At 38.5% G+C, this 23,976-nt stretch overlaps 1 protein-coding gene across 3 annotated transcripts in view; it reads right to left on the bottom strand.

The window, feature by feature from the left end:
• Nucleotides 1–23,976, bottom strand: part of LOC131033876 (L-arabinokinase) — a 369,781-nt gene that overhangs the window by 15,030 nt on the left and 330,775 nt on the right. For all 3 annotated transcript variants that reach the window (XM_057965177.2, XM_057965176.2, XM_057965178.2), the window contains 8 exons: nucleotides 13,606–13,736; nucleotides 13,426–13,507; nucleotides 11,812–11,899; nucleotides 10,580–10,623; nucleotides 10,378–10,473; nucleotides 10,189–10,265; nucleotides 7,987–8,205; nucleotides 7,591–7,756 (listed from right to left, as the gene is read on the bottom strand). In XM_057965177.2, coding sequence (XP_057821160.2) covers nucleotides 7,591–7,756; nucleotides 7,987–8,205; nucleotides 10,189–10,265; nucleotides 10,378–10,473; nucleotides 10,580–10,623; nucleotides 11,812–11,899; nucleotides 13,426–13,507; nucleotides 13,606–13,736 — 903 coding nt within the window. The remainder of the gene's footprint in view (nucleotides 1–7,590; nucleotides 7,757–7,986; nucleotides 8,206–10,188; nucleotides 10,266–10,377; nucleotides 10,474–10,579; nucleotides 10,624–11,811; nucleotides 11,900–13,425; nucleotides 13,508–13,605; nucleotides 13,737–23,976) is intronic.

The following is a 23,976-nucleotide window of genomic DNA, read 5'->3' as shown; positions in this document are numbered from 1 at the left end:
AGTTCAAATCAACAATTTGCTCAATAGTGAGCCTGCAGTAATCCATCTTTAGAACTTCGACCTCTGTGCGGAGATCTACCCAGATGTCTTCAATGCGATGCACGTGCACAAAGGATTTCTTGATCTTCTCCTTCATACCCCTGTAATCAAAATCAACTCAAGGTTTAAACCTTTTGAGCTTGATTTCCTGCATTTCAGTCTCCATGGCCTTAGCTTTCACAGATGTGACAAGGGAATATCGACCAATTTTCAATGGATTTGTAGTAGAGATCCCCATTCCAACCTTGTGTCTAGCAGACTGAAAAGTGTGGACAGCCATGATCTGTCTTCCCAAGTCCATAAGAATGATCCTATCGGTTGGGTATCTAGGAAGCATATATGGTTGACCACCATAGCATCCAATTCTCATATAGGTGAAAGTGGGGAACTGTAGAAACAAACATCCATATTCGCACACCCTTTCCCATGCCTCATCTGATACCCTTTTGTTCCTTAGAGTTCAGAGTTCTGTCAAACTGACACATGAAATATCTGAAGAATGCATCTTGGACTCTTCTGAAATGCAGTCTACTGGGTCTCAAAGGCAACTGATCATAATATTCCCAAACTGGTATAAGTGAGCGATCACCCTTGGTAGAAAGACCTGGAAAGTGTCTAAGTGAAGCTGCCAAGTATACCAAATATGAGTTCATGTAAAAAGTCGTGGTGGAAGGGACTGTTGCAAGTTGTTCGCACAAGGCATCGCTGATGACTTCTCCCCATGATATATGATGCGACTGCCTTATGAACATGATGAACCGGTACATCCATGGCTCAAAGACATTAGAATGCTCGAGGCCCATCATCCTGCTGAGAAGGGTTATGGTGTCTCCTATTTCCCATTTGAAATCACAGCGGTACAACTTAGCCCACCTTGAGAAGGAGGCTCGTGGCTCTTGGATCCACTTGTTGATATGTCGCTTACAATCTTTTTCCCTTTTCACATAGTAATCAGATGCGCTTTCTTTGGAGATTTCCATGTAAACAGGTGCAGGAGGTATTATGAAAACCTTCTCGATCGTATCTGCATCAAGACGAATTATTGCCTCACCATCATCATTTTTGATGATTCTTTTCTCTTTGTCAAAATGATGGGCGCAGGCGAGAACAAATTCAGTTTCTAGGGCAGCCACTGGGAAGGAAGACACATGATGGATATAGCTGTCCAATAGCCGTTGCATGTTGTTATCTTGTGGATCTTCCACCCTCTTGAGAAACTCTGACATATCCACATGCCCTATTTCTGTATCTCTGATACGATTCAAAGGGGAACAAACTTGGGAAGGTGCCACCTCATTCTGATACTTGTCATACTTGTACTTCATCTTTTTTGGAACCGAAGATGATGGCAAATCTGACATTGATTGGAAACCTGGAAAACTGTGATGAAGACTTAAAATTGTTAAGGCGACATCATACTCAGCTGCAAATAACATTCTTCCTTCTTCAAAATGGGAAAAACTTCGATTCTTGAACTTCACGATTTTGTGAGAGGAAGAGGGGAAATATATGGAAATGGGAAAAACTTGACTTTGACCAATTTCGGATCTTGGGGAAATTTTTGCAAGTATACAAGTTGGAAAGAACATACATGCAATCAGGGTTTTAAAACCCGAATGCAAGTACACTTGTAAATTTGCAAATGAAAAAATAGATGGTAAATGAGAATTTGACTTGCGGAAAATGACGAAAATGGAAAGTACGGATATGGGAAATATGAATGGATAGAAATGGGAAAATCCGGGAATGTCATTTTCATGAAAAAGGGAAGAACTTTTCAACATGTAATCTGGTTTTTAAAACCCGAATTTGAAAGGGGGGGTATTTCATATCTTTTCAACTTGGAATTTCAACCATAAATGGTTAAATTCATTAACCGTAAGGGAAGAACAAAAATTTCCAGCCAACTTGTAATCGGGATTTAAAAATCCCGAATACAAGTAAAGAGGGAAAAAGGGGAAACCGATTTTTGGGGGAAGAACAACATATTTACAAAAATGCAACTAGAAAGGAAAACTAAGAAAACAAGAAAATAATAAAATGAAACAAGAAAGAAAGGAAAACATACCTTGAATGAAGCTGAAAATGCTTCTCCAGAAATGCAATCAATCTTTGAATGAAGAAGAATATCTCTAATAAATAGACACAAACCGTAATCCAAACCCTTGCCACGTTTTTGAAAAACGTCTTTAGCAGCAAAAAACGTGGTTATAGATGCAAGAAAATAGGGCCAAATCCTTAAGGAAATACCATGTATGACAGTCTCAAAGCCAAACGCCCAAGGATAGAGAGAAAATGCAGCATCAAATCCTTCCAATACGCAGCCAAAGGAGGGTCACGTGGAAAATGGTTTTGAAGAAGTAAAACGTAGTAAATGGAGTGTAAACCGTTTACCAAATCAAATGCAACGTGTTTACAAACTCACAAAAAACGCCTTGCAATCATTTCGCCTTCTTGATCCATGAATTTCTCCATAAAATCTTGCTTGAAAATCTCAAAACCGGTTTTTCCTTGCAATCGGGTTTTTGGAAAACAAGTGCAAGTTCGAATTTGCATAAAAGAATGAAAATCGGGTCTTTTGGAGACAAAGACAAGTTTTAATTTTCACTTTTCCTCAACAAAGCCAAAATTGGGATTTTTGGAACAAAATGCAAGTTTAAAATGGTCAAAAATGCACTTCATAAGCAAAATCGGGTTTTTTAGACCAAAATGCAAGTTTTAAATTCACTTTTTCAATTACAAGGCAAAATCGGGTTTTTGAGAGAGAAATGCAAGTTTAAAATCACTTGCAAAGGGCAAATAAAACCTCTACAACAAGTTATAATTTACTTGGACACATGTAATAGGGGTTTAAAATCCCTATTACATGTAAAAACCATTAAAGTAGGGGTTTTTGGAAAGAACTACAAGTTTTCTTGTAACTTAACCAAAAAATCCCTATTTTAACTGGAAAAAGCCAAAAAACAATAAAAACAATAAAAACAATAAAGGGGAAATTTAAAACAAATTACAAGTTTTCATTTTTTAATAAAGTGCACATGTAATAAGCTAAAAATTTCCCTACAAAGACCAAAACAATGGAAATCATTAAAACTTGCAGTTCAAGGAAAATTCTCCACCTGCAGTCGGGATTTTAAAACCCGAAATTGAAGGAAAGACATAGCAAACGAACCCAGAATGCGACGAAATTCGAAACGTAGTTCGAGGATGGACTGAGGATTAAGCCAGTCCAAGGATTAGTCGAAATTCTGCCTCAGGAAGCATGCCATAGAGTAATTTTTTTCATTTTTCCACAAAATTTTTATGTTATGGTCCTTCATTTTGGAAACAAAAATGAGGACAACACCTCGGAAGGGAAGTGGTGTGACGGTAGTCGCAGCCTGGGCTGCGACCCGTCACACCCATTCCCACGGAAGGGTCCCCGTGGAGGGACACGACCATTTCCCTCCACGGGTACATAACCAAGGTAATCCGCAGAACATAGGGGGATAGACGGAGAGTAGACCAGATCAGAGCTGTCATTAAGTCAGGCGGTATCATCCTTATTCTTGGGGGTATACATAGGATCGTGCTTAATATATATGCTTAATATTTGAAGCCCGATAACATTCCTATGCAGAAATTAATAGTAATATAAATCTAGATAATAATAATAATAATATAATTATAGTTATTATAATGTTTTATAAGTTCTGCATCTGCAGTAATATAAGGATAATATCTAAGAATAAATAATGTATATAAATATATATAAAACTATATATATTTTAATAATAAATATTAGTATATAAATCAGATAGAATGTTTAAGATTATATCAGGAAGAAGCCTATGTTCTTTGTTAATGAATAGTTCTAGATATATGTTAATGCATATTTGTGAACATACGTTAATGAATAGTCATGAAAATATGTTAATGAATATTTGTGAATATATGGTAATGAATAGTTCTGAATATATGTTTATGAATATTTCTTTATATGTTAATGAATCTTCCTAAGGATATGTTAATGAATATTTTCTGAATATATGTTACTGAATACATGTTAATATAGGAATATGTAAAGGTGGATTATGGAATGAAAATGATAATGAATTATAAAATGTAATATGAATGATGTGGCTATATGATGGAGGCTATTGGGAAGAAATTCCCTTAGTCTAATGCAAGGGTTATAATAATCTCTGGTAGGCAGTATATACTGAGAATCTATATGCATATATGTTATGGCTTGGTTGACAGAGTTCACCCAAGAAGAGACGGATCTGGCCGGTCCTCTCTGGTAGACTTGGATGATGAGATGCATCCTCCAAGGCAAGGAATTGATCATATATGATGGTCCTCCTTGGTATGGCTTGGGTGTAAGAAATTACATCCAAGATAGGAATCAAATTAACCTTTGATTTCTTGGATGGCTTGGGTGTAAGCAATTACATCCAAGACAGGAATTGAATTAACCTTCGATTTCCTGGATGGCTTGGGTGTAAGCAATTACATCCAAGACAGGAATCGAATTAACCTTCGATTCTTTGGATGGCTTGGGTGTAAGAAATTACATCCAAGACAGGAATCGAATTAACCTTCGATTTCCTGGTATGGCTTGGAACCAAGATGGGTTCCAAGAAGGCGAGCTTCACAGCTGCCTAAGGACATGTCCCGGTGCTGCACTCGTATCCTTTGTAAAGAATTGAGATTAGTGTTAATTAAGTAATTGAACTTCAATTGCAAACTAGATTAGTTATGTATATGTTTTTGTGTTCTAACAATCTGTTTTGCAGGATAATGATCTCTAACTAGTAGGGACATTACAGGATTAGACTGCAGACATCCTCACCAAGTCTCTGAGCACGGACAAGTTTGTTAAATTTAGGGGGCAACTTGGTGTAGTTGAGAAATTGACCATTAAGGGAGGGTATTAGAATTATATTGGCATATCTTATTATTAATGGTCAATAATGTATCTTTAGGTAGATTAGATTCTTTCTAATTTTTCTTTTAGTTTTCAATGGTTTCTTTAGGAAACATCGTCAATGTAATTGCCTATATGTACATTTCATTCTTTTAATAATAAACAAGCAATTACCATTGTAACAAGAAGAACAATTGTAGGGTTGTACAAAACAAGTGTAGGTCATATGGTGACTATAGCAAAGGATGTACAACAAACTTGGTAAAAACAAGCGAGGGGTGTATGATATAAGATCGTATGGCTATAGGAGAAGAGGGTTGTATGATGGCAATAGAAGATGAATTTGGTGCAATAGGTACAACGTATTCAAGCTGTACAATAACAACAAAACACGGAGGTCATACAACAGTTGATTGTATGGTAGACAAATTTTGGAGTGGTTGTACAATTGGAGAGTAAAGCAACACAAAACAGTAGAGTAGAAGCAAGTTGAAGTCACCCAACTAAATGGTCGAGCCATATAGTGGGATTAATACAATGTCATAAAGTACAAACTCAAACAAGATGAGGTCGCACATCAATTTATGAGAGGGCATACGGTGGTAAAGGGGTTTTTTTTGATTTAATATTTATCTTTTCCAACCCAAAAAGAACTTAGTATCTTATTATTATTTTTTCATTTTCTTCCTATGCAGCCCACATTTTATTTCCTCTCTAACTCTAATAATTTTCTTTTTCTAACCCACCATATACCATATAATACTTTTCCATTCATTGTTTTTTTGTTCAATCCATTGTATAGTACTTTCGATTTTGCACTGAAATACATAGCATGAGTATGGTCCCTTGTAACATTCATTATCACAAATATTCAGAGGCTCCAAGTCAAATACTTTTTTAATATTATTATTTTGAGATGTAACTTTATTAATTTTGCAATCTTTCAAAAAATCGATTTTCTCAGCTACTAGAATTGCTATCTTTTCCGAACCTCATTTCCATCTACAACACATGAACCATCCAACTCGTCAAAGTCATTTTTCATCTACAACTCTTTGTTGATCTTTGTAGCTTCAATAAAATTAAGAGGCAGAATTAGAAGAAAAGATATATGCAGATATAGAGAAGTTGAATATGCTAATATAGAAGAAGATTGTGCAGAGACAACAAGAAAAGATACATGCAGATATAGAAAGAAGATATTGATATTTATTATTATTTATGATCAGATTTGAAGGGAATAATTGCCATGTATGTGATCAGTTTTTGTTAAAAAAGAGTATGCATCATTTGAATCAAATTTGTGAAGTGAGGGAGGTGTATGTGTGTGGATTTGATTTGCAAAGGAAAGACTTACATTATTCAGAATCAGAAGTTGTGATCAGACTTGAGTGAAGAAGTAAAACGATATCATTCATCAAAGAATTTGGAAGTTGGTGCTTCCTAAAGGAGAGATTGGTGTCTCTTGCTAAGTTGGTGCTTAGCTGTGGGGGGTGGTGCCTACAAATTGAGGGGGTTGGTGTTTCCTATGGAGTGGTGTCTACGAAGTTGTAAGAAAAGGTATTTATATATACAATATTTTGCTATTGTTTTCTCCCATAAGGGTTTCCACAAATTGTGCGTTCTACTTGTGTTGTGTAATTGTTGCATTTTATGCGTATGATATTGTGCAATTGACATGCTTATGGTATTAAGTTTGTAAAAGAAAAGAATTGTATTATACTGATTCACCCTTCCCCCCTCCCCCTCTCAGTATAATTGTGTGCTCATCAATTAGATGCTTGCTGGGTTGGATGGTGTTGACCGTGCCCTTGGGAGGTATACATGCATGTTTGGTGGTCGTTATCAGAGGTTCCTCTGGCTGTTTGGGACTCTACCAGTCAATTATCAGACTTGCTATCAGTCGGGATTTGAAAACCAGACCTGTAGCAGAGCTTGGGCTGAGAGTATCAAACATACATTACTTTTGATTCCCATTTAGAGGTATTTACTTCGTGTAATTCAATGAAATTATATTTATCATTGGGATTGACATGGAGCTATTTATCTACATTCTAAATTGTACCCTGCAATGTAAAATTGCTGATTTTCAATATCAGACTTTATGACAGCAGTGAACCATCAATTGCATGTTCATGTTGTCGATTTCATTGGTCAAAAAGAAAAAAAAATTAGGGGCGATCATTAGATTCATTACAATGATTGCCGGATGCCCAAGCTTACCTTTCCTATCCCAGTAAAGTAGGGAGTCCAGTGCACCCCGCAGGCAATGGTGGAAGGATGGTGGCGAGACATCTAGTCCTCATCACTGCATCCCGGGTACATCCATATCTCATAAAACAGCAGATTTTTATAGGGAGTGAGGGTAAGGGTGGGGAATACATCTCCATGGAACAATGATGATAATACACAATCACATGGACTATGCTTTCCTCTTTGATTTTTTGTTCATCATTCTGGTCAAGTACAGTCTGTATTTATTTCTTACTAAATCTTTTATCCTATTTACTTTTGCCACTTGTATTTTTCCTTTATAGATTTTCCACCAGACAACTTTATGGCCATTGCATGAAAATTGGGATCATCATATGCTTAAGTGAATTATTTAAAAACTTGCACATAAATGGGTAACAGAAATATACATTGACATGGAAGTTCTCATAGACAGGATGTGCTGTTGGAGCTTTCAGTGCATAGGTGCGCTGAGGATCAATAGTTGTAACTGGGTCATCATGACTTCCATAGTTATCCATGAATGTCTGCCCACTCATCTCTTTCAGAAGTATCTTCGTATAAACAGATTCATATCTGCATTTTTAATCAAAATAGAAGAATCTAACAGATGAAAATTGGTCCTTATAAACTTAACTTCTACATGTACAAACCAGAGGCAGTGATGCTCAAAATTTTTATTCAAATATAAGATATTGTGTTAGATAAATCATTTTTTCTTATTGTAGCGAATGTAATGTGATATATGGCCAAAACAAGAATTATAAAAATAAGCTATCAAAACTATGGTTGATAAGAATAATCACCTGTGAGGTGGGAGGTTACTCAAATAATTTAAAGTTGCTTCTTTTTCAAGTAAAGCAGAGTCATAATCATCAGGTTCATCACTGATGACTCCAGTACTGTATTCCTGTGAAGTCGTTGCTATTGATGATTGAGACAACAGAGCTGATGCAGTTGACTTTATAATTTTCCGGCCCATAAATGTTCCAACCCTTACGGAACCATAGTCTGCTCCACCAACGCTGCAATAAAGCAATTAAACTGTATGAAGAACAATTTTTATAAGAAATTCATCCAATCCATGCATCTACTTAACACATCCATCCCACTGCTTATGTATGACCTAGTGTACACCATAACTGTTTTATCTCAGGAACTTGTAATCCTAGCTTATATTATGATATCGTGTTTAACAATAGTTAAGGAATCTCAAAAAGACTTCAGAAACCATACTAGAAGCCTTTGTAAGAAAAAAGAGAAGATAAAATTTCAGAAGCCACCCATGAGTACCAGTTCCTTGCCACCCCCCTTCAAGGGTCAATGCTCAGACTCTTCATGGCAGCCAAAGCTCAACTGTTAAGTATGTTCTGCCTAGTCAATGAACTCAAAATTGCATCATTGGTCTATGAAATTACTAAAGGAATTTGAATTAGAGCTTGTAGCGAACTTGGATAAATGGCTTAATTTAGTTGACTTCGATTGGAACATGGTCAACTTACAATGCTGAATTGAAATTCCCTGAATCAAATTGGATAAATGGCTTAATTTAATTGACTTTGATTGAAAAATAGTCAACATGCAATGCTGAGTAGCTGTTGACTGGCTATTCACTATTTCCAACCAAGGTTGACTTCTAATTTTAAAGCCTTGGAATTTGATCAAATCAAGCTCTCTTTAACCTCTCTTATAATAAAAAAATACTCTACAACGACTAAATTTTTTGATAATCCAAACCTCTTGGTGTAAATAAGATTATCTACTTTCCTAAGTTTTCCTTGTATGTGTGTGACTTATATTCTGTATAGCTGTCAGAGATTTTTACTACCGTCTTTGAGAAAAGATCTATTGAATATGGCACTGTCTTTTGCATAGCAGAAGGGCAGTTATGCAGGAGATGTCCACATTCACGAAACTTCTTCAAAAATACAAAGTATCAAAGAAATGTTAGGATCAATCATGGACAATTTAGACAAGCCTTAATAATATGGATAGGTAAGTAACAAGTGAGATGTACAGATTCAACTATTTTTATCTAAGTTTCCAGTTCTGGTTCAGATCCTGGTTCGGGTTCATCCATATAAAAACCCTCTCTCTCTCTCTCTCTATATATATATATATAAGATTATTAGAGTCAATATGCATATTTCCTAATACTTTTAATATACAAAAATATTTATGATCCTTATACAATATTAATAAAGTTAATATAATACACTGATTAAATTATAAACAAAGTTAATATTAATATATTATATATTTTAAATATTTATGTAATAAATTCGTATGCAATTAAATTCCAACGCTCCTTATATAGGCAGGAAGATCATTTTACCATTATAGAAAGGTAGGGCTTTCATCAGTCCGGGTTCTTTCTTCGTTCGGGTTCAAATCCATTCATGATCTATCTGTGTTGCTAGGGAACTGGTTTTTCCGTTGAGTTTTGGTAGAACAAAAGTCCTCTAGAACTATTTGAAGTAATATTTGTAGGGAGTAGAAACCCTTTTAAAATGTGGCGATAAAACTGTAGACACCCATGAAGACCAGTCGCATAGACCTGTTATTGTCTTTCCCAGTTGCAGTCAGTCAAAAAATAATTATAAAACGAAAACAAATATCAAAAAAGGATAATTTTTTCCACATGCTTTGAACAAATTTCTCTAGGTTTTTGACAAATTTGCTCGGGTTTGTCCCGAACAAATCCACAGCCCAAATAACACTTCTTGCAGAAAGCCCCATTGGGACTGACATGGAATCCAAATTGGGTTCAATTCAGACCTGGATCTGATTGCATATGCTATGGATCCAATTGCATAGATTTTACGTTCTTTGAATAGACCTCATAGTAAGATGATAAACCTCATTCTCAATGGGTTCAAAACTTCAATGCTTCAGAAGATTTATGACACTGAGCTATTCATAAACAAAACCAAATTAAATTAACTTCTTTAGAGTGCATGGTTCTATTCCAAAAATTCAAGAACGGATTTTTAAATAGAAAACCATACCTATGTCGTATTCCAGAGTCAATACCCCAAAAACGTAAATGTGCTGGAATATTCACTTGTTCTTTGACCTCTGCAGGCTGTCATTCATCATAATCTTCATTATATTATAGAAACAAACTTGGTGCAGATTATTTACTTAAACACATTCCAAGATCAACAGATTCTTCCCCCCAACTCCATGGGACACACCTGGCACACCATAGCTAACAATTTGTTTGATTCACCACATGCTGAAGTCATTTGATCCATTACACCGCAAGGAGCTCCAACTACATGATTTTCCACCTGAGGTGCATTAACAACACTCAAAATATTTTCTTGGACAAGAAAGAGTTTACAAATCAATTTAAATAATAGAAAGGTCATAAAATATTTTGTGATTTATCCTTGCCTTTTGACAAAGCAAGGCCAAATCCCTTGGTGCGATATTTAACCCTGCAAACCAAAATTATTGTTGAGTTTTGACAAATGGTATCTCAATATCTCTGCAGATTGAAATAAATTATAAAATCACTCTTTCTTCCTAGAATTGATCTAGCTGACCAACCTTCTTAAACTGCTCATGTACATAACAATAATTAACAAGAAGAAATTAATAGCGAAAATATCCTTTAAGATTATATAAACCTTCATGTCTAAGAAACTTTCACCATTCCTGTTTACCCATTTTAATTTTTTAATTGTACTTCTCACCGTGGTGCCCTTAGTAGAGAACTTGGATTACTTTGGCATTTGATTTCAGCACTGCTATTGTTGTTAATTTGACTTAACATTTGATAAGCCTTGCTTCGTGCCCATAGGTACGTGGATCAGGTGACATTTTAGACATTTTATTTACTATTTTGATATAAAAACCATTACTGATGATGCACAGATATTACAGGCACACCTAGATTAAAATTAGTCTGAGTGAATAACTAGAACACTTATGGATTGATCAATCTTTGTGTGTAAGCATGCAGTAAGATAGGTCATGACTAGGATGCTGTTTGATCATATCGAAGAACTTAATAAGGAAAAACTGAGCATTGACAAAGACTACTAAGGTGATCAGTGTAGATATAATCACCTTGTATTATTTAATTTGAATAGTTGGTTTTCCAGATGCAGTAAAAGCAATATGACAGTTTTCAATATTTCTTTGCTATTCATTTTCAACTTGATCTGAGATGCATCATGTTGATCAGTTTGACTTGATCTGAAATGGACCATGATGAATTTTCAACCAAGTGCCAATTTTCAACAAATATTGATTTCTTAAAAAAATGACTAGAGCTACAAGCCTGATGTTGAGAGTTACCAGTGAAAAGAAGCAGGCCTCATGACATCTATGGTACAGTTAAACTATATAAAAAAGTGGTCATTGAATTCCAACTTTAGGCACAATGTTTAAAGAGTGACTCTATGAAGTATTTCATAACCTATTGATACCCACAGAGTATACTTAAAAATATGCAACAACTACCACAACCATGGATGTTAATGGATGCAACTGTACCTCATTGAAAAGTATCCACTGAATTTTTCTTCTTTTGCATGTCGTATGGAGAACTAGATAAAAATATAGAGCAAGCATATATCCCCTATAATAAACAATAATTTTATAGTAGGAAAAGTATTCACCATGTGCAGCTGCAATAGCAGACATTGTGGCAACCTCTAAAGCAGCAGACGATGACACACCTTTGCCTTCAGGAACACCTGAAGATATCTGCAAGAAAGGACCATAGTTACTGTTTCCTAATTTAGTAAATGTACATAAAGACATACATTGTTATCAACTTGTATTTTTTCTATATGGAAATAAGATCAGCATTGCCTAAATCTGCACTGTAAATTTATTTATTCTAGATGCTTGATGAATCTTTCAATTAGCAAAAAAGCTCACAATGTGGAAAAATAAAAAGAAGAATTCAGCCCAGATTTCAAAAATCATTTTGATGAAGAAAAATAATAACCTTTAAGAAAATCGCTCTAGATGGAAAATCTCTCTCTATTTCTTTGTAAGAATTTCAAAAATATGATTTTAATTAGATAAGTTCTCTTTTTATGAGATTTTAGTATTGTATTTAATTCATCACTTTGATGATAAATTTCCAAAGTTTGTGTTCATTTCTTTTTGATCTTTATCTCATATATTTAATTAATAGTTGCAAGGCAAGGAGACCCACAAAGAACATAAGCACCTTTATGAGATTTTAAATCATGTATTAAGTCATCACTTGGATGATAAATTTCCAAAAGTCGTAATAATTTCTTTATGACCTTTGTCTGATGTATTCCATTTAAAGTTGCAAGGCAAGGGGACCCATAAAGAGCATAAGCACCTCTAGGCAATCTTATTACCAAAAAGGAAGATGCTAACACAACCACGAAGGTATATTTGCCACAAATCCTGTACCAGCTTGACAAAGCTTTTGGTGTATCCAATGCCTAATTAATAAAGAAAAATATGTTTTTTGTTTAACTATAGTCACACATGTTAAAACAAATCTTAGATATGAAGCCTTCAACTTTATCCACACAAATCTCTCTGAAATTTTGTGAAGATAGTGCAAACCAAGAATCCTATATAAACTAAGTTTTGTCCTATGATCCTGGAAAATTCTATCTTTTTACTCATCAGTGATGCAATTTTCACACTTAATATGTAAATAATATTAGAAAGGACCAATTCTTTTGTTGCTTGGATGAATCATTTGAAGTGAACATATAGCATTTAAGAAAAAACGTAGAACCTATTTTGGAAAAATTATTCACATCACTATGAAAAATCAAACAAAGGTATGAAAGGAAAGTTTAAATTCTAACATAATACTCAAATTATAAACATAGGAATAACATATTTGCCTAAAAAAAAGGTAAAAAGTTCAATCATGAGAAAAATAGCTTGGCTTACATCCAACTTTTTATAATTGAATACAAAGAATCTCACTGACAGCTTTATAGGCTGAAAATACAGCATGAAGCAAAATTTTAGTAGCTTATTTTGGCCAATAGGCCATGTTTGTCATTCTCCCAAAAGTACTTGCAAAGTGAAAAAAAATTGAAATGGAGATTGGTCTCATTTCTATTTACTAATATATTTTCTTTGATAAAATTTTAACTTGTATATGTGGACATACGAAACATTTTAGACTATTGCTAATTTAAAAATTCAACATTGAAAAAGATAGATCAATATTTTTAAACTTCTAAGAAAATAGGATTCCTTAAAATTATCTCCCAACATTATACCAGTATGCTGATACCATCATGAAACTGTACACCCAGCTCACGAATTAAAACAAGAATTGTTCCCGCTACATATGCAGCCCACCTGATTACATATTATTTCAACTGAACATTAAATTCATTTCCAAATATTTCTAAATTAGTGCATTTTATTTCCTGTCAATGGCAGCGAGGAAATCTCACTTTTGGGATGGATCTTGTGCAAAATACTTGTGTGCTTTCTCATATGATATTGGCCCGTCTGTGTCCATGAAATCTGCTAAATCCATGTCAAAGGTTGGAGCTCTATTGCTCAATTCTGATCCAAAAGACACCTGCAATAGGATTTTTTTCAAAAGTTGAAGATGAATGAAGAATCAGTATTTGTTGAATTTAAATCACTAACTTTCAGTGAATGAGATAATATGAAATAGCTACTAAAGAATCAAGTTCATTTACAAACAAAGAACATTGCGCACAATAAATTAAACTAACTGTTATATGTCCTACCACTTCAAAATATTTTCTTCACCTATCACTACATATTGGCCACCCTGATTTCTTTGTGCAATTATGTAGTTTAAAGAATTAACTCACCAACTCCCCCAAAAGACACCCTATTTGGATTCCATTCTTGCTCTCACTAGGACATCTTAGTTGGACAATCTCTTATGCCTCAACAAAGCATTGTGTTCAAAATCTCTCCAAGCTACACTATGACCCCTCTAAAAGGTCTTCTTTGAACCCACTTGGAATAATTTCTAAGAAATACTCACTCTAAGACACTTCAAGAGATCCTCATCCTCACCTTGAAATCTTGCACCTACTACTCCACAACTTTCCAATTTAATTTGTGCATAAGTGTATCTTTCACCATCAATGGTTTCTACAATTGCTTCAAGTTGTATCAATGTATCTTTCCAAGAGCCACATAGCCATCTTCGTATTCCTCAATACGAATCATAACTAAACATCTTCATATCTAGTGAAAAGATACTTTCTAATATGGCTTTCCATTCAAACTAGGGATGATCAAATGAAAATCTATCTTCAAACTATACATAATGCCTTTCTCAAACATCCAAATTCACCTTCCTAGGGCATCTAGTACAAACCTCTATTTGATTTCAATTAAGTGTTTTATGTGGGCATCTTCCTTCTGTCTAATTAGATATTCTAAATTGTCTTCAAACTACATTTAAAAACACTAAGTTGAATGTCTTGATATCCATCATCACCTTCTTGTTCATTATGCTTATTAGTTATGCTCCTACTCCATGGGTTAGACATGTTGATCCTTGTTTACTCCCTATGGGGTATGTTCTTTAAGTACCAGAAGTAAACGGGAAATGTACAACACATGAACAACACAACATATAGAACTTACAACAACATATGGCAAAATGATATATCTTTATTTCCAGCATGTAATGGATACAATAGTGACCGATCCCATTCCCAATACAATATGACATATATTTACCACCCGACGGTTGGTTGAGATACCAACCATCAGCAGCTACCCACTAACCCCTACGAGAATATTACATTGTCATTTATTTAAAACTAAACATAACAAAGTATTATTTAATGCGGCATATTTGCCGTCTACATCAGCGCCCCCCCCCAAAAAAAGAAGCCGTCTTCCAGATGACTAAGACAAAATGGGGCTATCAACTACAGGATTACTAAGAACTAGGAGGGTGAGAAGACATCCTTGGAGTAGTGGAGGACGCAAAGAGCTACTGTAGGAGGTGTTGTAGTTGCTCCGTGCGGAGCCGCAGGTCCCGTTCGGCAACAAGCTAGCGTTCCTGAGCTGTCTTCACCATATAAAGCGCTTCCATCATATCCTTGTCCTGGTCCAGCTGTGTCATTAGTACGGCTAGACACTCCTCCATCTCTCCCACCCTAGTACTTTGCCCTGCTAAAAGTGTCTTTTGTTGCCATACCTCATCCTCCAAGGTAGCTCGCAATTTCTTCTCTATCGTTGTGAGTTCGGTCTGAAGGGTCAACTCCTTCTTGAAGCCCACAACCTCTTCCATCGTAGCCTCTCGCTCTGCCTTGGCCCTATGCATCTGATAAAAAGTCTTCCTACAGGATCTCTCCATGCCCTGCAGTGTAGGCCCAAGTCCTTCCTGCCCCTCCGTGGCATGCACTTGCCGCCAACTCCCCACCATCTCCTCAGTCTTTGAAGTTGGCCAGTCGTGTTGTGTAAAGTGGCATGCAAACTCCTTGCATCCGCCCCTCATGAAGGCGAGGAGTCTCTCCACCTTAGGTACCGAGCCCACATCCACCTGTCTGGCTAGGTCTGCAATCCCATGAGTAACACCAGTCAAATCATCTAACTTGGCCAAGAATCTGTGGATGGATCCAAATGCATCCTGTGGGTCGGGTTTCAACACCCAAATGCTGCTGTCCTCATGGCCTTCCTCCTTTCTACCAGACTTAGCACCCATCATCCCCGTTTCTCCTACTTGGGTGATTTCATCCTCAATGTCAATGATGGTGTTGTCCTTTTGAGTCTCCTCCTTACTGCCATGCTACTCTGCCTTTGGATGTACCTCTGCGGCCACTCTTCCCCCTTCTTGCTGCCAGTCCTCTCCAACATGACCACCCTCAACTGTACGCGGTGAGGGAGGTTGTCATGTCCCCTTTCTAGAGTGGACATCAGAGACAGAGGAGTTGGCCTATCATTGGAGTCTCGTAGGTTAGCAGAGATTGATTGGGACTCATTCAGTGCATATAGTGACTGGATTTTGGCTTTACAGGCAGTTTGGAGCCAGTTTGGAGTAGTTCCTAGATTTTAGGGGATATCCCTAAATTTTAGGAGGTCGTGACAATTGCCAGTCGTGAGGTTATTCATGACCTTTCAGATGGTTTCAGTTTTAGGAGATTTGGATGTGTTTCCTAGTTTCTAGGAGCATCCCTAGATTTTAGGGATGAGACTGCCAGTTGATCCATGATTTCCGACATCAGTCACAGACAAGTGACAGGTTCAGTTTCAGGCTTTTGGTGTGTTTCGAGCTTTCTATAGCTATTTGGGTTATATTTTTAATATATTTAAATATTTCCTAAGTTAGCGTTTTAATATTTTAAATAAGGCTGTCTATAGCCATTTCAGAGTATTAAGGGGTTTTTGGCTTCATCTGGATTCGTATGCCCATGTGTTATAGCTTGTTGGAAAGGTCTTGAACTTTTCTAAATGATTTTCACTTGCCAGGGTCCTTTTGCCGCTTGGAGTTATTTTATATTGAAAAAGTGGTGTTTTTACTATACTTGGGCGCCCAATATTGGGAAATATGACTTTATATTAAAGCGCACTTTTCATATATCTTTAGGGTTCGATTTGGAAGGAAAGAGATATAAGGAGAAGGAAACTTAATTTCTCATTATCTTTTACATATTGAAAACTTGTTTGGTGCGATATTGCTCTAGTAGAGCAATTCTTCAATCTAGGACGCAAACCCCATGATTGGTACTGGCTGGGACGTAGCCCTCAACTATTGATTGGCAGTGGATTCTTTTGGCATTGGCATTATTGGTCAGAGTGTATGCACTATTCCTTGTGGAGATTCAGATTGCTTGGTGAGGGTTTCAGTAGGGTGGTTGAATTTACTAGTTGGGCCGTGATTGTTTCAGCTTGATGCCACCATTACAGCAGGTACACTTTACGCTGGAAGTGGTGAAGACTTTCATTCATTCATAGCTGGTGTTCTTGGTTTGTGTTCATCATCTACCCTTCAGTTGGCGTCATTATTGGATGTAAGCACATCCCCAGTGCGTAGGGAATAATCTGGATATTATAAATCAGAAATTTGCTTGGTACGATTGTATCAATTTTGATTTAATTGAATGTTCTTACTTGTTTCAGCTTCCTTCCTTATTTGCTGTTCTTTATTCATTACTTACTTATATATTCAAAAAAATACAAAAAGAAACCAAACATTCTGCAACTTCTCTCTATTCTGTAAGACCATCAGCAAAATCAAAGGAAAATATAGTTTATTATTTTAAAAATTACAATAGATCAGCAAGGGGATCCATCAAGGATCTTTCAGTGGTATCAGAGCCTACATCCTGCCAGCCTGTAGGGTTTATGAGAAATTGTCACATCTGGGTACTGGATAAAAAGTTTTGATAATTCATTTCAGCATTGGGGTATTGGATAAAAGGTTTTGATAATTCATTTCGGCATCTGGGTAGTTGATAAAAACTTTTGATAATTCATTCCAGCATCTGGGTATTTGATAAAAGGTTTTGATAATTCATATCAGCAATTGGGTAGTTGTCAGCCTACACATTTATGCTTATAGTTGACAGTTGGTAAGACAATACGTTGGCCAAAGTCCCAAAATTGTGGAGATCAAACTTTATTTCGACCTCTGGGATCCCTTGGGATATCAGTTTAGTTACAGGTAAATACCATGGCTAGAACTAAAATTGGGCACTCAAAAGTTTCATCTTCTCCAACACGTAAAAGTAGGATGCCTCCTGCCAAGATATTTAATGATATAGTTATGAGCAGCTATCATCAGTATTGTTCTCTTCCTAAGATGATACGTGAGCTCCTTTCCTTCACACAATTTATGGGTGTACTCGAAGCAGACGAAGATAACTTGGTAGCTACAAGTTTAGATCAGTGGCTGTAATGTTCCCTTGCTAATGTACGACAATATTGAGAGCGTACGGTGAAGGTGAGGGCGTACGGTGGAGGTAAGGCGTACGGTGGAGGTACAGTGGGAGGTAAGGCGTACGGTGGAGGAATGGCGTACGGTGGAGGTATGGCGTACGGTGGGCGTACAATGGAGGAATGGCGTACGGTGGAGGTATGGCGTACGGTGGGCGTACAATGGAGGAATGGCGTACGGTGGGAGGTAAGGCATACGGTGGGAGGTAAGGCGTACAATGGGCGTATGGTGGGAGGTAAGGCGTACGGTGGGCGTACGATGGAGGAATGGCGTATGGTGTGCTCCAGTGAATGTGCGGTGAAGGGTTGATCTTCCGTAAGCAACAAATTCTGAATGTATCGGATTAACAAATATGCAACTAGAGTGAAAAACAATAATGAGATTCAAGATTTGCCAAATCCAGAATGAGTACAAATAAACACAATAGGGTGAGGGGTGAATCTCACCGAAACTGCAAATACCAAATAGGGAGGGTCTTTCACCTCCGAAATGGCGGATACCAGAACTCCAACAGGAATTCGCACAGGAGAGAACAAAATATCAAATTCGCATACCTACAACAATGACTAACATGGCCATATATATAGGCTCCGAGAAACTTCCCGAAGGGTTACAAACGGGCCGACACGACCAACCAAGACTTGCCTAAACTAATTAAATAAAAGGGCCCAAAAGATTTGTTTATTAAATTTGGGGCCTTACAATAGAGTAATTAGATTTATTATTTAATTATATCGGGGAGATCACAGTCCTCTCGGGCAAAAAATTGCTTGCCCTCAAGCAATTGCAGACTTGGATGCCCTAGAATTTGCTCGCCTTCCCAGGTGGCATCCTCGATGGGTAGATTCTTCCAGCGTACAAGGAACTCCTTGACTGTGCATGTTCTCAACCTCTTTTCTCTGACATCGATGATCTCCGCTGGCTCCAAAATTAGTTTCCCTTCTTCGTCGATGGGTGGTAGATCCTTGGACACTGTGACGTGCTGCCCGACGGCCTTCTTCAGACATGATACGTGGAAAACATTGTGAATCCGACTCCCCTCAGGAAGCTCCAACTCGTAGGCCACTTCACCTACTCTCCGAACCACCCTGTAGGGTCCATAGAAACGCAACGTCAGCTTCTCCTTACCACTTGTCTTCAAGGAGGATTGTCTGTGCGGTTGAAGTCGGAGGTAAACCAAATCACCAACCTCAAAATTCCGCTCAATCCGGTGTCGGTCAGAATACATCTTTTCTTGGTTCTGAGCCCTCCGCAAGTTGTCTTTGAGAGATGTTAGGATGTCTAAACTCTCCTGAAGCCAATCTTTGGCCATCGATGCACGATTGTCTCCCAATGCCAGGTCAACAAATGAAGAAGGTTTATAACCGTACAGTGCTTTGAAAGGTGGCATGCCTATTGACATGTGAAAAGTGGTGTTGTAACAGTGTTCACCCAAATGTAACCAGCGAACCCAAGCCTTTTGTTGAGCTGAGACGTACTTCCTGAGATAACCCTCCAGCCATTTGTTCACAATCTCGGTTTGTCCGTCTGTCTGCGGATGGTAGCTCGTGCTGGGCGACAACTCGGTTCCTGCCAACCGAAATAACTCCATCTAGAAGGTACTCAGAAAACGGCTATCCCTGTCATTGACTATGTTTCGCGGTAAACCATGTAGGCGGAACACCTCACGGAAGAACAAATCGGCTACTTGAACTGCTTGATATCCTGTGGGGATGGCAAAAAAATGTGCATATTTGGTCAATCGGTCAACTATGACAAAAATGCAATCCTTTCCTTGCACTCTAGGGAGTCCAGTAATGAAATCCATTGAGATGCTATCCCATTTTTGGTCGGGAATTGGCAGAGGTTGCAGCAATCTGGTCGGTAGGTTATGCTCAGATTTGTTCTGCTGACAGGTGGAGCATTCCCTCACATATTGCAGGACATTGTTCTTAAGCCCCTCCAGGAAAACCTTTCATGGATTTGTTTGTAGGTTTTCAAGTATCCCGGGTGTCCAGCCAAGGGAGAATCGTGCAATTCCTTCAGAATCTTTTCCTTCATCTTGGACTTAGGTACCAGATAAATTCTGTCCTTGTAATAAATGATGTCGTCAACCACCTTGTAACGGTCATCTTGCACTTGACCATCCATCAGTTCGCAGGCAAAAGTGCTCTTGGAGTATTCAATCAACAGGTATTCCTTCCAGTTCGCCGAAATCTGAGATAAAGAACATATGGAAGGCCTTCTTGACAGGACATCAGCAACCACGTTATTCTTCTCCTTCACATATTCAATGTCGAAATCAAACGCCTGGACTTTGCTCACCCATTTTTGTTGTCGTTCATTCAGATCCCTTTGCTCCAAGAAGTATCGCAAGCTGTTGTGGTCTGTCCGCACAACAAACTTTGCCCCGACAAGGTATTGCTGAAACTTCGTCAGTGCGTGTAGGATGGCGAGCATCTCCTTGTCATAGATGGAATACAACTGCTCAACTCTCGAGACCTTCCGACTCTCGAACGCAATGGGGTGATGGTCTTGCATCAATACCACTCCAATGCCTTCCCCCGAGGCATCGCACTCCAGGATGAAAGGGCGAGTGAAGTCTAGTAGTGCCAGAACCGAACACGTACTCATTTCTTCTTTTAATTTGTCGAAGGTCTGTTGTGCTTGCGCATTCCAATGGAAGGATCCTTTCTTTGTCAGATCTGTCAGTGGTGCCCCTAGCTGTGAGAATCCTTTTACAAACCTTCTATAGTAACTGCACAAACCAAAAAACCCATGCAGCTCTGAGAGAGTCTTGGGTGGAGGCCAATCCAAAATGGCCTGAATCTTCTCTTGGTGAACTTGTACCCCCTGGGCGTTGATGACGTGACCCAAGTATAGGACCTCGGTCATTCCAAATTCACATTTGGATCTTTTGGCGTACAGTGATTGTGATTCCATAACCCCCAGTACTTCATCCAAATGCCCCACGTGTTCCTCCCAGGTCTTGCTGTAGATGAGTATGTCATCGAAGAATACCAGTAGGAACTTACGCAGTTGCTTGTTGAAGATGTGGTTCATGTAGGACTGAAAAGTGGCCGGAGCATTGGTTAATCCAAATGGCATGACCAAGAACTCATAGTATCTGTAATGGCAGCGAAAGGTTGTCTTTTCCACATCTTGCTCCCTCATACGGATCTGATGGTAGCCGGAGTGGAGATCAATTTTGGAGAAATAGATTGCGCCATGTAGTTCGTCCAGTAACTCATCGATCCTGGGAATGGGGTACCTATTCTTGATAGTCTTCTTGTTTAGTGCACGATAGTCAACACACATTCTGAGAGTTCCGTCCTTCTTCTTCACCAATACCACCGAGGACGCAAAGGGGCTAGAACTGGGCCGGATCCATCCTTTATCGAGGAGTTCCTGGATTGTTTTCTCTATCTCATCTTTGAACTTCTTCGGGTGGTGATAGGGTGTGGTGATAACGGGTTTTGCTCCTTCCTCCAACTCGATGGTGTGCTCAAACCCTCGGTGTGGGGGTATACCAGGTGGAATATTAGCAAAGACCAAACTATGCTTCTCCAGAACCGACTGAAGTCCCTCATCCTGGTAGTAAGTCGGTTGCTCTTTCATAGGTTTTGTTGAGATCAAGCAATGTGCTGCCCAGACTACTTCATCATGTCTGAAGATGACTTCCATCCTTTTGGCGGAAATCTCCCTCGGGCCGCCATTCGACATTCCCCTGAGAACCACTTTCTTACCATCCACCTTGAATGAGAACTCCATCCTTTTGAAGCTCTGCGTGTTCTGGTTGAGGGTTTCCATCCATTGAATGCACAATATGACATCCGTGTCATCCAGATCTACAACAAAGAAATCGTCGGTCACCGTGTAATTTCCCATGGTGATGCTCAGTTGCGGAACCAAGTGAGTGCATGATAGGAGATTGCCTCCTGCCACCTTGACATCGAACCCTTCATGCTCCTTTGTACACAAACCCCTTCTGGTGACGAGTGATGAGTTTATGAAGTTGAGCGAGGCCCCACTGTCGAGCATAACAAGAACTCGTTGCTCTTGGAGTGCACCACGTACTCTAAATACACTGCACCTTGGGGTACCTGCCAGTGTGGCAATGACGCCACCCCTCCGTACCAATGTGGAGATTCTCTCTGCCAGACTGGTTTCTTCGGCAGATTCTTCCCTTGCGGTTTTGCTTTCCTCATGCTCCTCTTCTCCATCGGACATCACTTCAATATAGTGAATCTTTCCTTTGCCCAAACATCGGTGTCCTGGTTCCCATGGTTCCCTGCAAGTGAAACAAAGCTTCTTCCTTCTGAGTTCCTGTCTTGTGGCTTCATCGAGCGATGACCCCTTCGGAAAGGGTTTATTTTCCTTCTCCCTCGGAACGAAAGGTGGTTTGGTATGTGCAAAATTTTTGGAAGAGGAGGATGTTGCCATGTTACGAGCCTTTTTTATTGCCTCCGTGAGCGTGCTGGGGTTGAACCCTTTTACCCAACCTTTCAGTGGTTCCATCAATCCGTCCATGAACAAGACCACCAATCTTCGCTCTGAGATGTCAGTTACCAACACGGATAGTCTCTGGAATTCTGTGATGTAACTGTCCACAGATCCCAACTGCTTTAGTTGCGCCAACTCCTTGAAATTGAGTTCTGGATCCTTCCCGTCAAATCGACCTATGAGCTTCTCTGTGAATTCGGCATAGGAGGTTATCTGGTCATGGCCAAGAGTGACCATTCCATGATGCCACCATTCATGCGCGACCCCTTCCAAGTGGAGTGCTGCAAACTTGATAGCTTCATCTTCAGGCATCGGGTTGAGTTGGAAGTAAGTATCTGTATTTTGAACCCAGGCTCGTGTCGAGGTCGCTCTGGCCCCATCAAAGGATGACAGGTTGATCTTGCCAACCTTCCGCTTGATGTCATGGTTATAGTGTCCATAATGGCCCCGACTTTTGCCGCCCGAGTATTTCATCCGGAGGTCCACATAATCCTTGAAGGATATGTCCCCCTCGAGATTTGCATCCCTCCAATCTTGGTTCAATTGGGCTTGCATCTCTTGAAAGGTGGGCTCTTGTTCCCCGCGTGGCGCTTCTGATTTCTAATAAAAAGTCGGCATCAATGGCCGTGAATGTGAGCGTTGGACGTTTGACCTTCCCATGACCGAATCATCGCCCTGTCCATTCTGTTCTCCATTCATTTTTCCCAAGGCCAATTGTCGTAAGGTTTCCTCCATGATTTGTTGTCGTTGTTCTCCTCTGGTTAGGGTGTCGTTGAGCTGAGCTTGGCTTTTGGTTAGCTCCCTTAACAGTGCCATGACTTTGTAATGTCCCCATTTTAGCAGACTTGGATTTTGTGAGATTAGCCTATTATCCTGACCCTCGTAGGCTAATGTGTTGGATAGAGGGTCTTTTGAGGATTGGTATCATCTCCAGTGTTCAGAGTGCTTCAGTTTGGTCTTCGTTTGGCATCATTCGAACATCATTTGCTCTACTTCCTATTTTTAGTAAGTCTTGGGATGTTAGAGATGGACCCCTGCTATTTTTAGTAAAGGGGGTATGGTCATATGCAGCTTCATCATGTCAGCTCCCAGTTCAGACGGCGTTCAAAAATGTTGAATATTAATGGAGATATTAATGTTTATTTAGTTTAAATAAACATTAATGTTTTGAGCTTATATTATTAAGTTATAATATAATTTAAGTAAGGGTCCAAGTATCATTAAAGGGGACCATTTAATTAATTAATTGTGGCTCTTTTACCAAGGTGAAATATTAAATGACAAAGTGAAAATATTATATCATTAAATGTCATTTAATATCATTAATTGATTTAATGCCTTATTGGAGAAAATCAAACCTTCATGGGAAATATATATAAGACTTTTGAAAAGAAGAGAAGGGGGA

This window comes from Cryptomeria japonica, chromosome 2, assembly GCF_030272615.1.
Source record: "Cryptomeria japonica chromosome 2, Sugi_1.0, whole genome shotgun sequence".
Lineage (NCBI taxonomy): Eukaryota > Viridiplantae > Streptophyta > Pinopsida > Cupressales > Cupressaceae > Cryptomeria > Cryptomeria japonica.
The sequence above is the reverse complement of the archived record's forward strand: the minus strand, read 5'-3'. Positions and strand labels throughout refer to the sequence as shown.